Source organism: Vicia villosa, linkage group LG3, assembly GCF_029867415.1.
Source record: "Vicia villosa cultivar HV-30 ecotype Madison, WI linkage group LG3, Vvil1.0, whole genome shotgun sequence".
NCBI classification, from domain to species: Eukaryota; Viridiplantae; Streptophyta; class Magnoliopsida; order Fabales; family Fabaceae; genus Vicia; species Vicia villosa.
Genome location: NC_081182.1, coordinates 83,602,643 through 83,619,803, shown reverse-complemented (window position 1 = coordinate 83,619,803; position 17,161 = coordinate 83,602,643). Strand labels below are relative to the sequence as shown.

At 37.3% G+C, this 17,161-nt stretch overlaps 1 protein-coding gene and 1 long non-coding RNA gene across 5 annotated transcripts; one reads left to right on the top strand and one right to left on the bottom strand.

The window, feature by feature from the left end:
- Nucleotides 1-883: 883 nt before the first annotated feature.
- LOC131662089 (uncharacterized) lies at nucleotides 884-14,752 on the bottom strand. 4 transcript variants are annotated; one of them, XM_058931780.1, is made up of 5 exons: nucleotides 3,740-14,752; nucleotides 3,568-3,658; nucleotides 2,284-3,482; nucleotides 1,563-1,906; nucleotides 884-1,477 (listed from the first exon to the last, which is right to left on the bottom strand). In XM_058931780.1, the coding sequence occupies exon 1, from the start codon at nucleotides 10,404-10,406 to the stop codon at nucleotides 8,667-8,669; it is 1,740 nt and encodes a 579-aa protein (XP_058787763.1). In that variant the 5' UTR covers nucleotides 10,407-14,752; the 3' UTR covers nucleotides 884-1,477; nucleotides 1,563-1,906; nucleotides 2,284-3,482; nucleotides 3,568-3,658; nucleotides 3,740-8,666. The 4 variants fall into 4 exon arrangements, with proteins under 4 accessions (XP_058787763.1, XP_058787765.1, XP_058787764.1 ...); XM_058931782.1 differs by having other exon boundaries at nucleotides 1,563-1,705; nucleotides 1,789-1,906; nucleotides 2,284-14,752; XM_058931781.1 differs by having other exon boundaries at nucleotides 1,563-1,664; nucleotides 1,789-1,906; nucleotides 2,284-14,752.
- Nucleotides 14,753-15,335: 583 nt separating this feature from the next.
- On the top strand, nucleotides 15,336-16,626 carry LOC131662090 (uncharacterized). Its single transcript, XR_009301382.1, has 2 exons — nucleotides 15,336-15,474; nucleotides 15,565-16,626. It is a non-coding gene; the product is annotated as an uncharacterized LOC131662090 (long non-coding RNA).
- The last annotated feature ends 535 nt before the right edge of the window (nucleotides 16,627-17,161 follow it).

The window sequence follows — 17,161 nt, the reverse complement described above, 5'->3', positions numbered from 1 at the left end:
ATAAAAAATACAAATGTCAAAAAAAAATTAATATCCAAAATTTATAATAAGTTGAATATCAATAGAAAAAAATCCAAAATTTATCAATAACTTCGTGCTCCCGTTAATATTTAATATTTTGAATATTAATGGGATACCCGTGCATTCGCACGGGTTCTGGTGTGGGTTGAACCGGGTTTATCAGATACGTATAGATATAATATTAAATAAAAAAATTGAAATGTATTTTCATATAAAATTGAAATATAGATTTTGTATTATTTAAAAAAAGTTAAAACAATTATAAAAAAAAGGTATAATATAAATAAAAAATAAATGTTATCAATATTGTATAAATTCCACTAACTAAACATATATAAGAGAAATAGGAAATTCAATATATGTTAAAACAATTAAATAAAAAGTATGAAAATGGTAGAATCAGTTTATATCAGAAATTAAAAACAGAAACCATGGTAACCGTAATATATATTTTAATTAATCATATATTATTTTAAAAATTAGTGTATTTTGGATTAAAAATATAATAACCCGTGCGTTCATATAAATTTTGGTCGGGTAACCCGTGCATTCACATAGATTTTGGTCTGGTTACCCGTGCGTTCACATAGATTTTGGTCTGGTTACCCGTGCGTTCACACGGTACTTGTGTGTCACTCGTGTGTGCGATTACCCGTGCGTCTACACGGTACTGAATAGTGGGATACCCGTGCACTGGTGTAGGTTGGATCGGCTTGTTCAAAAAATTACATAAAAAATCAAATAAAATAGGAATTGCACAAATATTAGCAATTGTTGTTGTATTAGAAAGTAGAATAAAACTTTGTTAAGTAATTAGAATAAGGGAACAAAAAACTTTTATTGATTTTGTTAGTAAAATATTGCATGTAATATATTTAGCCTAAGTGTTAATATATGCTGTGGATGGCGAAATTGTAATTAGTTTGAGTATGTAAAAGAAAGACATATTAGATAATAATTATGATTTGGTTATTCGGGCTCTCACACGTGTACTCCTATATTATCCGTGCATTCACAATTATTTTGGTTTGATTATCCGTGCATTTACAATAATTTTGGTCTCGTGACCCATGTATGCACACGATTCAATGTATTTTCCGTGTGTCCGCACGAGTAGTGGTATATTATAATTATTAAATTTTAATTAATACATATTATGACTGTATATTCTTATTTAATTGCATTAATTAATATATATATTTGATAGTATATTTCAGTTAATTCTATATTTTGGCAATTATTTGTATGATCCATAGTAATACATATTCAGAATTAATGACTAAAATAATCAAAATAATCAGTGTGGATATGCAACGATAAACTACCTTCATGCGCAAAACAATTAGTGTCAATATAAATGAATGAGCTATAGCTTCAACATTCGGTTGGCCTAAATCCAAAAGGCAGAGAGAAGTTGGCCCATTTGATCTTCGCTAAGCTTCATAAGATATGGTTTCTGAAATCCAGTTCAATAATCTAAATAGTATTAAGAAAAATCACAATTATTAAACCTATTGATAGATATCAATTCAGCTACTTACCGTGTCAGTCAAATTCGTTGATCCTGTAGCCCTATCAATGATCGAGCTGCGTTTGTTACTCCTTATATGATAGATTAACCATTCTTTTTATTAGGAAAATACCTGCAATTTCTTTGCACTTTCAGCCATGAGTCCTCCTAATACTACGAATAGAAGTTGAATGCAAAATAAGCCATAGAAAGAACTCTTTCTCATATCAAATTTAACAGCAAATAAAGAAATTTACCCTGAGATATGAACACGACACTCCAATCATATGCAACCCGCTTACCGCTGTCTGTGTGGAAACCCATTTCCACCACCACCACACTAATCGTCGGTAACCCGTTGATGCCGCTACAGATCTGAATGTCAAAACATAAAAACCGATACAAATCAGAAATACATACAAAACCAAAGACACAATAATGTCTAACTACTCAACAAACAAACCGATACAAATCGAAGAAATTTCATAAACAAAAAGTGACGGATCTGCAAATCCTTAGCCATGAAAGTGTCAGATCTGGAAACCCTAAGACATGAAAGTGCTCGAAACTATTGTAGATACGGTGGCTGCAGGAAGGTGAGATTCAAAACCCATAAAGATTATTTTTCCAATGAATATAACAAAACAAAGAAAATCGATGATTCAAAATCCAAAAAATATTGAATTTTTCCAACAAATATACAAAAAGAAAGAAAACCCTAAAATTGAAATCTCAATAACTATCAAACATACCATTGAATCAGCAGATGTGGATTATTTAGACCCCAAACGGTGAAGATGAAGCGCAGTTTGGTGAAAAATGGAAAGATGAAGATGAAGCGCAGTTTGGTGAAAATGAGGATGGAGAAAAGGGGAAGAAGGAAGTAGAAAGAGGAGAAGATGAAGCGCAGCTTTTTTGGTTTTGTTGCAAGAAATGAGTTAGGGGACTCCATCATAGAAAGAGCAAGACTTTGTAATACAGCATCCACGTGGCTTCACAAATGAGCAGAGGGGCATTTTTGGATTTTCCAGAACACCTATCTTTCTTATATTGTAGATGCCGACCATTAAAGGTATAACAGCCGTCGCACAGACTCTTAATCAATTTATTTCCAAATTTAATTACTATATCTAACTCACAACAACAACAACATTATTTTCCAATTTCAATTTTCTATGAACAACAACAATCAACACAAGATAATGCAATAAATCTACACACCCAATTTTCCCCACATACAAGGTTTCATAAGCCCTATTATAGGAAGAGAACCCCACCCTTACCTTATCAATTGAAGCAACTCAATGGGTCTCCGATTCACACTTCCGATTGGGCACCATGGATGGAAATCTTCAAGCTTTGTTCATCTTCTCCAAAACTTGCCTCTTTCTCTTCTATTCTTATTTTCTCCAAAAATGACCACTACTCTTTCTCATCTCTAAAACTCTAATTTTATCATTCTAATTGGGCTTAGTCTTTCACTTCCTTTTTATTATCCTTCACAAACTAATTTAGGCCCAATAAGACTAAATAACTCAAATAATCAATTATATCACCTTTAATAATATTCCAACAATATAGTAAATTTCGGCTTGTAAATAATATTATTCTTAATATTATTCTTCGACCGTCCGACTAAAATCCGAATTTTAACTTAATAAATTCAAATACGCTTCTTAAATTAACACCGATAATCCAAATGCCACCAATATATCATATTTCTGCTCTAATTAATCTTAATTACTCAGAAAATTCCCAAAACTTCAAATATTATTCCAATAATATTTCTAATAATGAAAATATCAAACTCTTGATTAAATATCAATCCGCTATCTCGAACTAATACCGACTAAATTGTCTCAAAATACGAAAACTTCACTAAACACTCTGAACGTCTAGATTAAGCGAATAATCAAATTTCTGGGCGTTATAGATACGGTCTCCAGATAAACTGCATGCATAAGACTTATACATTATTTCGGCCAAATATTTATAAAAAAGACACTTATAAAAGAGGAAAAGATTAGAGATTATACATCATCGGGTCGTAAGTGATCAATCAGCTGTCGGTACATTGTGATATTTGACCGCTGATTTTTTGTGAAGTCCATCTTTTTAACGTAAAATCTAAAACGCAATTTAAATGTGCCAGTTAAAGTAAATCCTAATCAATTTATTTTGCATTAAAAATATGAATTAAAAAATTACCTCATTGCATATGGGAAGGTCCAGTTGGTTCTGTTTACTGGGGCCAATATATGCATTCTCCACCACCCCCAAACTTGCACCAATAGAGTGCATTTATAGAATGTACAAGAATCGTTTTTTGCATTCTTGCAAAGGGATTGGTACAACGTATCCATGACAGCAGACCCCTAACTATATCGACTCATTCTATTAAAATCCATTAACAAACGTAAATACATAAAATTTACGGTCTTTCCGGTACTGTCTGGAAATAAAACGTTTCCAAAGAGAAAGATCAGGTAACACCTGGTTTTCACGAGTATCGTTTCTTCGGAAGAATCTTCATTCAACTGAAAGTTAGAATAATATATCTTTAAGTTCTTGAGGTTTACACCCTGTCCCCTAGAACCTGTGTCTCCCTCTATCAGATCTATACCCAATGTCTGCTGGCAAAGGGAATTGGCTTGCATTACACAACCATTATTGGCCTTACCGTCTACTGGAAGGCCTAACAACATGTGTACTGTTAGACGCTGGCCTATAGATCTAGAGGGGGGGTGAATAGATCTCACTAAGTTTTTACAGATTTTTCTACAGACTCGAGCGAAAGCGGTTCTGAATCGACTTGCGTCTATTCTGGACCGCTATTGCAAAGGTCGTATGTGTTTCAAAACCAAAAAGTAAGTGGAATTGATGGTGAAGTAATATGATAGCTAACCAATACGTTTAACAACTGAAATCCAATTAACTTCTAAATTGACAACTTTGATTTGCAATGCAGTAAGATTGGATAAAGCAAAAACACAAACACTTGGTGATAGGTTCAATTTGATAGTGATTCAAGTTGTGGTGAATTGTGATGTTTGTGCAGAACTTTAATTCACAATTTTAACACTTGAATCGTTGATCAATTTTGCACTTATAACCAATTATGAACAGAAAGTAAAAGAGAAAGTAAAAGCGACAAGAACACGATATTTGTTTAGGCAGTTCGTCGATCGTCCTCGCTACGACTACGTCTGCCCCCAATTCCAAATTGAAATTGGGTAATCTTTCATTAATGTTGAAAGTAGTATATACAAAGAAGATAACAAAGCGATAAACGATAAACCAATTATGTCGATCCTTTGAATCTTCTTCCCCCTTAATCTTGAGCCAGATCAAGGTTATCCAAGAGCTTCACTTTGATTCCCTTCTGCAGTGTCTTGATTCCTTGAACTCCCCGTTCCTCAATCGTTACACTCAGCCGAATCCTCAATGAACGCCTCTTGATAAAAACCCCCAAGAACCACCCGTCGTGGAGGACAAAACCCGCAGATTTTATTCACCAACAAACCCCACAAACCTTCACCCACTAGGAATCTTCAATTCCGTTCCATGGACGTTATCGAACTCATCACTAACCCGCAACGCAAGAATGATTATGTGTAATTGTGTTGGAGATGATGAAGAACGAAGATGAGAAGCGTTTGTGTATCTTTCAGTCGTTGGTGTTGCTTGAATAATTAACCCTTGCACAATATATATGATTGCATAACAGTTGGAATCAAGAATAACTGAATTTTGGACTTTCTTGATCAGTTAGGTCGACCTCTTGTAGAGGTTAGGTCGACCTAGCAGTGCTTGCTGAATTTTGCTCCCAGTTAGGTCGACCTGTTGAAGAAGTAGGTCGACCAGAATCCTCTTCTGGTGCGTTCTGGGAACTTTTTCTCAGATTAGGTCGACCTAGTTGCTATGTAGGTCGACCTAGCAGACTGGTATGAAGATTTCTTCATTTTGAGTCGACCTGAATGGTCTGTGAGTCGACCTAGCAGAAGTATATGGATTTTCCTTCATTTTAGGTCGACCTGGGTTGACAGTAGGTCGACCTAACTGCTGATTTTCTGCATTTTTCATGTCCAGCTTGTGTTGAGTCGACTTATATGCATAGTGGATCATCTTGTGCTTTCATGAGTGATCAAATGCTTTGCTTTTCTGATTCCTCCTTGTTGTTTGGATGCTCATTTGAGTTTGCCATAAATCAAAAACATCTTTGAGTGTAATCTTGTATTCACATACTCCCCCTTTTTGATGATGGCAAACCAATAGTCAAAAGCTTTGGTAGTAAGTGATGAAGACTCAACAAGGCTCCCCCGTACATCCAGCATCTATCTCTCAACCAAGAAGTCTCTTCACAAAGCTCCCCCGTACACTCAGCATCTATTGTATTTATCTCCCCCTTTGACAACATCAAAAAGAGAAGCAAGAAAACAGAGTAGGAGAGTAACACGAGAAATAAAGAATACCGATAGTCATAGAGATAGATAACATGTAAATGGTGAAATCATAAGAACTAAACATGTTTTAAAGAAAACCAACAACATACATAGTAGTCCAAGAGATTAATAAAAGACAACAAAGAGTATTACATCATATAATGTTTTAACAAAAAGAACTTAATGACATGAAATGCAATGAAATGATGATATGATAAACGATATGTCCTAACGCCTGCCCCTTCTTCCTCTTCCTCTTTGAAATGTATGAGGTCGATCTTCCTCAACCTGTTCCAACAAATCCAGCACAGACATGTTAAGAGTATTGAAGCTTTGGCTTATGTTAGCATGGCGATGCAATGCCGTTTCTTCAAACTGATTCTGCCTCAATACAGAGTTGGATGCAAACGTCTCAAAATCGTTCTTTTGTTCCTGAACCAAGCCGTACAACGATTGATATTGACGTTGTTGTTCCTCATATCTCTCTTGTTGAAGCTGTTGCATTGTTTGAAATTGAAGCTGTTGAGTTTCAAAATTCTGCTGTTGTTGAAGTTGCATAGCTTCAAGCATAGATATTATGTTGGATTGATCAGGAGGAGGTGGAGCTGTGTATCCCCAAGGGATATCCTCTTGTTGTGGCGGAACATATCTCCAATTTGCATCCGTGTCATGAGCTGCATCTTCCATGGTATGATCCTCATCATTTGCTATTTCTTGATCATTTCCTTCTTCTTCATTTTCTGCAGTGTGACCAAATTCTGTAGGATCATCATAGTTGTAGATGATTTTTCCGGTCCCCTTTTGAATGAGATAATAGGTTTCCCTATTTGGATCCCAATGATATCCCATGAGAGTTAAGGTTGTTTGGGAAAAGTCCTGGTTCTGTTTCATGCTAATGTATGATAATCCATCGAGCTTCATGCCGAAATGGTTCACAATTGTTTGTATGATCGAGCCATAACAAAGAGCAGTAGTCTTCTGCTTTACTTCCTCAAACTTAGCAGTTAGAAAGTGTGGCCAGTGCACACGTGTTCTGTTTTGAATCAAGTACATCAACATAATCTCATTCCTTTCAATTCTGGAAAATCCGCCTGCTCGTGGTCGAATGACTCTTGAGATGACCCAATTTAGAAGCCTAGGATCTCTCTTCAGGTGACCGGCTGTTATTGTTTCATTAGGTTTGTCAAAGACGGAAGGATCTTTGAGGATAGACTTCATGTAGGCCACATGATCATAGACTCCCGGTACGTCCCCGTCTTCTATACGTAATTCATCGCCTACAATGTTGAGACCAAAGATACTGATCCAAGCACGTTTGTCAACGATATGAGATCTTGACCCCATCTTAAACCTAAAATTACAGCCTGCTTCTCTTGTGAACCCTGCATAGAATGCCCTAACAGTGTTCTCACAGTATGGTGTGGCACATTCCAAAAGGGGATGAACATTTTGATGCTCAATAAGACTCACAACTTCAGGAATATGCATATTTTTAGCAACATGTTGATTGAAAATGTACTGCTTCACTACTTTCCTTTTCATTTGCCATTTTTCAAAATTATCTCTACAATCAGGGTGAACAAGGGCTACAGCACTTACCGGTTGTGAGGATGATCCAGATGCAACTTCCTTTCCCTTTCTTGATTTTGGAGGCATAGTTGTTGATGATTTTGTGTAAGAAGGATGATTTTGAACAGTTTTTGAGTTTGAGGAGTTAGGGTTAGCCGTACCAAAAGAGATGAGAATGAGAGGGAATGCAAGAATGGAATGTTTTGAATGCATGATATTGGGTCGGGTCGACCTAACAGGCCCAAATATGGAAAAGTTTACGCAGTAGGTCGACCTAAAGTGAAGCTGGGTCGACCTAACAGAAGTAACAATACAAATGACCAAATTAGGTCGACCTAATTTGTGAGTAGGTCGACGCAACTGGACCTTTTTGGTTTTTCTAAAGAAACTTCTTATGTAGGTCGACTCAAATACAGGGTAGGTCGACCTAAGTTGCTTTCAATGATGAAAGTGCCTTAGAAATGTTTCTATATGATGTATTTTTGTTTTGTCATTTGCTTGAATGCACAACCATTGTATGTTATGAATGAAATGATGAACACATATACATAAGTATTTGAGAAGAGTAGATAAGAGCACATGAAGTCACTATAAGCATGTTAATTGATAGCATATTATAGCATCAATAAAATTTTTGGAAGTGAACAATAAACATGTTACCGCTTTCTCAATATGTAGGTGTTTTGTCATCATTGTGTGGAGTCTTCTTGTCAGTGTGCCATACTCCTAGATTTGATAATGAATTGTTTTGATGGAATGTTTCACAGGTTGATTCTTGCGAAAAGCTTATCTAGTATTAATTACTCGATGTTCTCCCGGATGCGGGACATAGTCCCAAACAATATTCTGCTAAGAATAGGTTTAAAATCTCTTTGCAATGCAACTTGCCAATTTGCACATCAAGTACTGCGTCCTATGTGTTTCTCGGAATATCTGTATTTGTAATGTATCTCATACATTTGCTGTGGCTAGGACACCTACGTTTCCTTTGCCAAGTATGATTCTTCAAACTGTCTTCATAGATGACATACCAAGAGAGATATGCCTTCTTTTATGTGTCTTGAACATCCTTTATCAATGGGATCATCACCTATCAATGATGTCAAGACACTTTTCCTGCAAGATTAATTTAGAGTGGAAGGTCCCCAATCTTCATTGGGTCCTAATTGGTGAGTACATAATGTGTTGCACTTAGGCAACCATTGAAACACTCCTTTAGGAACTAAGATTCTCCTAAATTTGCATTTTTCAATGGTATGACCCTTTTTGCAACAATAATGACAGGTAATATGATGAGAATGAGCTGTCTTGCTAGTTGATACTTTAGGTACAAAAGTGTATTTACTATATAACGGAGTATATGATCTTTTGAACTTATTTGGATCAACTGCAAAAGTTATTTTTGGTTGTAGAGCCTTGTCTAACTTGACTTTTAGATCTCTTACTTCTTTTTGCCAAATATGACATGTCTCACAACCAAACCATGACGTAGGATCAATATCAACTTTATCCTTTTGAATGTCTAACATAGATTGTTTTAAAGCTTCCATATCCTTTTCGGTCTTCTCAACTTTTGATTCAAGGTATGAAAAGATTTTCTTATTTGAGGCCAAAAGTTTGAAAGCTTCAATTGCATCTCTATGTAGTTTTTCAAAAGCTAATTTTAATTGATCATGAGATACCTTATCTACAAGTTCAGGTTTAAGATGACTTACACGTTTCTTTTTCTTGTGTTGATGAGCTGTAAGACATAAGTTTACCGATTCTTCTTCATCGCTTGATGAGTCTTCACTAGATGAATCACTTTCCCATGTTATGTAGGCTCTTCTAGATTTGTTGTGACCTTTTCTTTGGTTCGTCTCTTTCTCCTTCTCAAGATATGGACAATCCGGTTTGTAGTGACCGACTTTGCCACAATTGAAGCAAGGACCTTTGATTTTTCCTTTGTTATTGTCATCTTGTTTGAACTTGTTTGATTGCTTTCTATAGTTGATCAACCCTTTGTCAGAATGTTTTGCTCCATTTTTCTTTATATACTTGTTGTACCTTCGCACAAACAGTCTCATTTCTTCATCATCGGAGTCTTCGTCATCACTAGTCTCACTATCCTTTGGCTCTCGTTTTGAGGTCTTGGAGCTCGAAGCTTTTAGAGCTATTGACTTCTTCTCTACCTCTTTCTCCATGTTCTTTTCTTTCTTTGTCCTCTTCTCATGCATGTCAAGGCATTTAAGATGCTGTTCATGTTCCTCTAGTTTACCAAAGAGAGTGGTAATGTCTAAAGTGTTGAGATCATTTGCTTCCTTAATTGCTGTAACTTTGGGCTGCCATTCCCTGTTCAAACACCTTAAGATTTTGTTAGTAGCAACTGCATTGGAAACAGGTCTATCAAGAGAATTTAATCGATTTTTCAGGTGAACGAATCTTTTCTGCATGCTTTCGATGGTTTCACCATCTTCCATGTGGAAAAGTTCGAACTCTTGAGTTAACGTATTGATCCTAGCTAGTTTGACATCATCCGTTCCCTCGTGGGCAACTTGCAATGTGTCCCACATAGCTTTAGCTGATCTACAATGGGAAACGCGATAGTATTCATCAACTCCTAGAGCTGAGATTAGAATGTTTCTCGCTTTCCAATCGTATGCATATTTCTTTTCATCTTCAGCATTCCAAGTATCTTCTGGTTTTGGAACAACTGCACCAGCTGCATTTGTCATAGTGATCTGAAATGGACCATTGACAATAGCTGTCCATATGTTCCTATCAATTGCATTGATATGGACACACATACAATCCTTCCAATAGCCGTAGTTTTCTCCGTTGAAAACTGGAGCTCTATTATGAGCCCCTTTAGGTCCAGAAGCCATCTTTCCAATAAGTGTTTCACGTAGCACGGAATAAACCAGAGCTCTTGATGCCACTTGTTAGACGCTGGCCTATAGATCTAGAGGGGGGGTGAATAGATCTCACTAAGTTTTTACAGATTTTTCTACAGACTCGAGCGAAAGCGGTTCTGAATCGACTTGCGTCTATTCTGGACCGCTATTGCAAAGGTCGTATGTGTTTCAAAACCAAAAAGTAAGTGGAATTGATGGTGAAGTAATATGATAGCTAACCAATACGTTTAACAACTGAAATCCAATTAACTTCTAAATTGACAACTTTGATTTGCAATGCAGTAAGATTGGATAAAGCAAAAACACAAACACTTGGTGATAGGTTCAATTTGATAGTGATTCAAGTTGTGGTGAATTGTGATGTTTGTGCAGAACTTTAATTCACAATTTTAACACTTGAATCGTTGATCAATTTTGCACTTATAACCAATTATGAACAGAAAGTAAAAGAGAAAGTAAAAGCGACAAGAACACGATATTTGTTTAGGCAGTTCGTCGATCGTCCTCGCTACGACTACGTCTGCCCCCAATTCCAAATTGAAATTGGGTAATCTTTCATTAATGTTGAAAGTAGTATATACAAAGAAGATAACAAAGCGATAAACGATAAACCAATTATGTCGATCCTTTGAATCTTCTTCCCCCTTAATCTTGAGCCAGATCAAGGTTATCCAAGAGCTTCACTTTGATTCCCTTCTGCAGTGTCTTGATTCCTTGAACTCCCCGTTCCTCAATCGTTACACTCAGCCGAATCCTCAATGAACGCCTCTTGATAAAAACCCCCAAGAACCACCCGTCGTGGAGGACAAAACCCGCAGATTTTATTCACCAACAAACCCCACAAACCTTCACCCACTAGGAATCTTCAATTCCGTTCCATGGACGTTATCGAACTCATCACTAACCCGCAACGCAAGAATGATTATGTGTAATTGTGTTGGAGATGATGAAGAACGAAGATGAGAAGCGTTTGTGTATCTTTCAGTCGTTGGTGTTGCTTGAATAATTAACCCTTGCACAATATATATGATTGCATAACAGTTGGAATCAAGAATAACTGAATTTTGGACTTTCTTGATCAGTTAGGTCGACCTCTTGTAGAGGTTAGGTCGACCTAGCAGTGCTTGCTGAATTTTGCTCCCAGTTAGGTCGACCTGTTGAAGAAGTAGGTCGACCAGAATCCTCTTCTGGTGCGTTCTGGGAACTTTTTCTCAGATTAGGTCGACCTAGTTGCTATGTAGGTCGACCTAGCAGACTGGTATGAAGATTTCTTCATTTTGAGTCGACCTGAATGGTCTGTGAGTCGACCTAGCAGAAGTATATGGATTTTCCTTCATTTTAGGTCGACCTGGGTTGACAGTAGGTCGACCTAACTGCTGATTTTCTGCATTTTTCATGTCCAGCTTGTGTTGAGTCGACTTATATGCATAGTGGATCATCTTGTGCTTTCATGAGTGATCAAATGCTTTGCTTTTCTGATTCCTCCTTGTTGTTTGGATGCTCATTTGAGTTTGCCATAAATCAAAAACATCTTTGAGTGTAATCTTGTATTCACATGTACATCCTCCAGGGTTATAGTGCACTCCCTTGTTGGAAGATGGAATGTGTGGGTCTCCGGCCTCCAACGTTCTAACAAGGCCATAACAAATTTGTGATCTATGGATGACTCTGCGATGCTGCTGATGGCCTCGTGAAGCAACAGGAAAACTCATCGAAACAAAAACAATGAAGTCGCCATCGAACATCTATTTATCCTACGCACAGGAATGGAAAATATCGAAGAAAACCAAATAAAAGCACAGGTCTCAAAGAACGGGTAAGGGTGTCTGTTACGTGAGGGGAAGGTATTAACACCCCTCACGTCTGTGGTACTCCACAGGATCCATTCTTGCTAATTTTCAATCTAAGGGTGTGTGTGTGTGTATCATGTTATGTGCTAAGGAAAACATGCAATGGAGGATATACAGATAACAGGAAATATGCAAATAGCAAGCAAATAAGGTAAAGGAAAAAAAGTCGAACAAAACAACAAAAAAGGAAAAGGTCGAACAAAATAAAGAAAGAGAAAAGTTCGCTCGCTAGGGTGTTCGTACCCTGTGCCTATGTACCTCCAATGTGCAGTGGAGAAATCAGAGCGCCGTAGTTCGGCCCAAAAGTTTCTGTTTCTATCTCGATTCGCGTCTCCTAGCGAAACGGAACCGAGCACCCTAAGGGAGCATGCAAACAAGGAGCGTCACAAAGATCCTAGCAAACATGGCATGTGAACAGGCATCACAGATAAGAACATGCGAACAGGCATCGCAAAAAGAAAACAAACGTGTAACAGGCATACACGAATGTGAATGTGTGAACAGGCATCACAAGTGATATCATACTAACAGGCATAACAGATAAATGACATACACGTAACAGGCATACATGCATGGCAAACATGTAACAGGCATACACGTCAAATGTGAACAAGTATCACGAATAAAAATGCGAACAGGCATCGCAAACAACATGTAACAGGCATACATGTACAGGTGTGTGAACAAGCATCACAAAGATATCATACGAACAGGCATCGCAGATAAGAAGATAGTGAACAAGCATCACAACCATATGGCATACAATCGAGCTCCACTCAAGAAACAAACAAACTACCGAAGTAGTAATCAATGCAAATGCAACACACAAACGAGCTCAGCTCGTAAAGCAAGCAAACTACCGAAGTAGTGACCTGGGAAATAGGGAGACGTTCTAGCTAACGGGGAAAGTCCTCCGAAGCCACCGTCCACGGGGAAAGTTCTCCGAGACGGTTGAACAAGAAAATAACGGGAAATAAACGTTCTAGCTAACGGGGAAAGTCCTCCGAAGCTCCCATCCACGGGGAAAGTCCTCCGAGACGAGTGAACAAGACAATAACTGGAAATAAACGTTCTAGCTAACGGGGAAAGTCCTCCGAAGCTACCGTCCACGGGGAAAGTCCTCCGAGACGGGTGAACAAGCAAATAACGGGAAATAAACGTTCTAGCTAACGGGGAAAGTCCTCCGAAGCCACCGTCCACGGGGAAAGTCCTCCGAGACGGTTGAACAAACAAATGACTAGAAATAAACGTTCTAGCTAACGGGGAAAGTCCTCCGAAGCTACCGTCCACGGGGAAAGTCCTCCGAGACGGTTGAACAAACAAATGACTGGAAATAGACTGAAAACAGTAAATAGACAAAAACAGAGCCTCTTTCGAGGGATTGGCCAGATGAATGTCTACCCTACTTCTCATGTTATGAATGATGTTGCATGCCTACCCTACTTCTCATGGCATCGTATGGTGCGTGAAAGAGTAAAAGGGACAAGGAGATACCGAGCGGATAGCAAATCCGCAGTGAGCTAGCAACGCAAGCAGAACTAAGAAACTTCACGTAATCTAACATCCAGCAAAGCCAGGAGTCCATCATAATCGTCAAAGCGTTGCGGTGTGAAAATAAATCACAACCGCTATGTGGTGCGTATCAAACACAACCACACAAGCAACCTGCAAGAAATACAATCCAGACATCGCAAGAATATACATCTCAACGAATGAGAGATCAGGTGAATCGCATCGGGAATACGTTCGTGTCCCACAAATAAAGTGGAATACGATGCAAATCAAGTCGCATCGAAAGCAAATTCGTGTCCCACAAATAAAGTGGAACACGAAGCAATCAAATCACAATCGAACTCTCTCAAAGTACCTCGCACATCTCAGCAAACAAATCAGTAATAACAAGGACGCACGCACCCACCATAGAAGATGATAGAAGTTAAATTCTAAGTAAAATCTAAAACAAAGTCTAACAAGATTAAATTGTTTTTTATGGCATTTTTATCTAGAAATTAGAATAAAACTATGTGACTAAACAATTAATTTCTAACAAGCAAAATGTATCACATGTTTTTTGATTATTTTATTAAGCAAAAATCTAATCAAACATAATATTTTTCATGACATTTTTATTCTATATTATCATGCAAAAGTCTAACAAAAAAAGATTACATATTTTTATTCATTTTTTATCATGCAAAAGTTTAACAAAACAATCGATTTATGTCATTTTTATTGGCTAAAAGAAATAGGGAGCAAACTAGTTAGAACAATTAAATCTAATGTGAAAAATATGCACACAGGGGGGTTTCAAGCTAAAAGCCAGTGGTGTATACAGTATTCAGGCGCAGCAGCCCAATGGGATAAGCCCAACAGAGTTTTTTGTTATGAATTTCTATGTCAAAAATCGCTGGCAATGGGCTCATGAGGGGGTTTGAACAGCATAAGAGCGCAGAAGGCCCAACAGATTCAGATCCAAATCAATTTCATTGTTCACATTTTCTTTATCATTTTTTCTCAATTAACAATAAAATCTAATTAAACTCTGTTAACCAAATTAAACTCAGATTAAATCCTATGTTAATTGCACTTATTTACAAACAATTGAGATTAAGTAATAAAAAGCAAGAATTAGGGTTACGTGTGATGATTCATCTTCAGCTTTCTCCTTCCTCCATCTCACGAGATCGCAAATGGCGGCGACAGGGGTCGAGTTCTCCTCCGATCGAAACGGCGCACATCTCCATCGCCTCCGCCAAGCTTCGCCGGTTTTCCGCCACGAGCGATCAAGCACACACTCCTCTCACTCGCTCTCGCCTCACATGTCTCAGTTTCTACGACGTCTTTATCAATCTCTCGTGTCTGATTATCGATGATGATGATTAAATGAAGTTGCTCGCAGTGAGAGGATCTTTGAAGATTGATTGAATCATGAGAAGTGAATCGGAGAATTTGTGTGATCTGAAGATGAAGATCGAGAGGTTCGTGATGTTGTGCGGTGATGAAATTGAAAATTGATGATTGATAGGTTCTGTTGAAGATTCGTTGAAACTGAGGAAATTTTGTATGGAAATCGTTGCTGTTATGCGCGTGTTGAATTTGTTTGAAGGATTTGAATATGGGAAGATGAAGATGATTATGGTGATGATTCAGTGTTGATGAATCGTATGAAGCAGGTGAGGATTCTGAAGGTGATTCTCTAACTCTTCCTTTATGATTTTTCTGTGTGAATTCAGTTACGATTTTCTTTTCTTGTTGATGAATGGAGATGTGCGATGAAGGTTGAAGAAAGGGAGAAAGAATTGGTGAAGAAGATTGAAGAAAATTATGGAGATTCCCAGGTTCAGAGATTTGGAGATTCGGAGAAGAAGGTTGAAGGAGCGTTCCGAGTTTGTTACGATTTTTTTTTGGTGAGTTTCTATTCTGTTCAATCTCTTTTTCTGTTATTCTTTTTTTGATGATTCTGTTATGATTACTGTTGCCTTTTTGTTGCATTTTCATGGTGATTGAATTGGAGAGGTGAAAAAGATTGAATGTTGAAGAATTGATGGAGAAGGTTATGGTGATGGTTGAAGAATTGATAAAGATTATGGTGAAGGTTGAATCGATGAAGGTTGAATCGATGAAGAAGGTGAAGATGCAGAGATTCTGCGTTTTTTGTGAGTTCAATGGAGAGGAATTGAAGGTGCTGAAAAAGGTGAATCGAGGGAGAGAGATGAAGTTTGTTGCCAGTTTGTGAATTCTGTTATGTGCTGAGTTTTTTTTCCATGAATTTCTGTTACTCAACTCTTTTTCTCCTTTTGTGAACCGGTTCAGTCCTTTTCTTCTTCCAGTTGTTTCCGATTTCAGCCGCTTTCATATCACTGATTAGCTTTTTCTTCGAACCGGTTTCCGTTTGGTTTATATTTCTGAACTGTTTTATTTTCCTGGACTGAGTCGACTTGAATCGGTTTCATTATGCAGGTGAAGGCTGTAGGTCAGTTTATTTGTTGCAGCTACGGTTTGTTGGAGTTCCATTGCAAATTGGCTGCCTTTGTGTTGTTGTAACAAGGATGATATTGTAGTTGGATATGATTTTTTTGTATAATTTTTGTGATTGAATTTTTGTAATTTTGTATGAAATGGGCTTTAGATTTTGGGTGTAAAGTCTCTTTTTTTTTTTGTAATGAGTATTGAATTTTTTATGGGCCTTTTGTAATAGAGTTTGTAACTCAACTTTTTTTTTTTGTAATGATACATGAATACACCCTCCATTCTTGTATGAATACACTCTCCATCCTTGTATGCTACAAACAATTTTGATCCAATCCTAAACAATAAAGCATTTTGAACTTAAATCATCACTTGAACGAACTTCACTTCAATGCAATCCTAATTCAATCAATGGACCAAATTACATTGCATTAAAAGCAACAAACGAAAGTCTTGACCGCCCCCTTATTTCTTTATGCCATGATTCTTGTTCGAATTCCAATCCAACATAGCAATAACGCCTTAATGATCCTTGGAGAAGATAAGAGTTGTGGCACATAACAACATCTCGACATGAAATCTAATAAATCTCAGTTGAATCAACGATTGAGGCTACCACATATAAGAAATCTTTATTATTTTTCTTGATTTTTGGGAGACGAAATAAACGTCTACCGTAACTTATAGCATATAAAAGAGGGCAAATTTTGGGGTGCAACACCTCGAAACCAGCAAATTGTAAATATGGTTTTATACGTTCATCTGGAGTGACGATAGAGTGACTACGTGTGCGGAATTGGGCAGCGTCCTGAAAAAAATTATGTAAGTATTAATATGCAGTTATAACATAATAGGCTTGTAACTATAAGTAAAATACTTACAAATGTTTCAATGTTTTCCCTGGTT

Excerpts from the sequence above, each read along its gene's own strand:
- LOC131662089 (XM_058931779.1), bottom strand. The coding sequence starts at position 10,406 with ATGGCTTCTGGACCTAAAGGGGCTCATAATAGAGCTCCAGTTTTCAAC.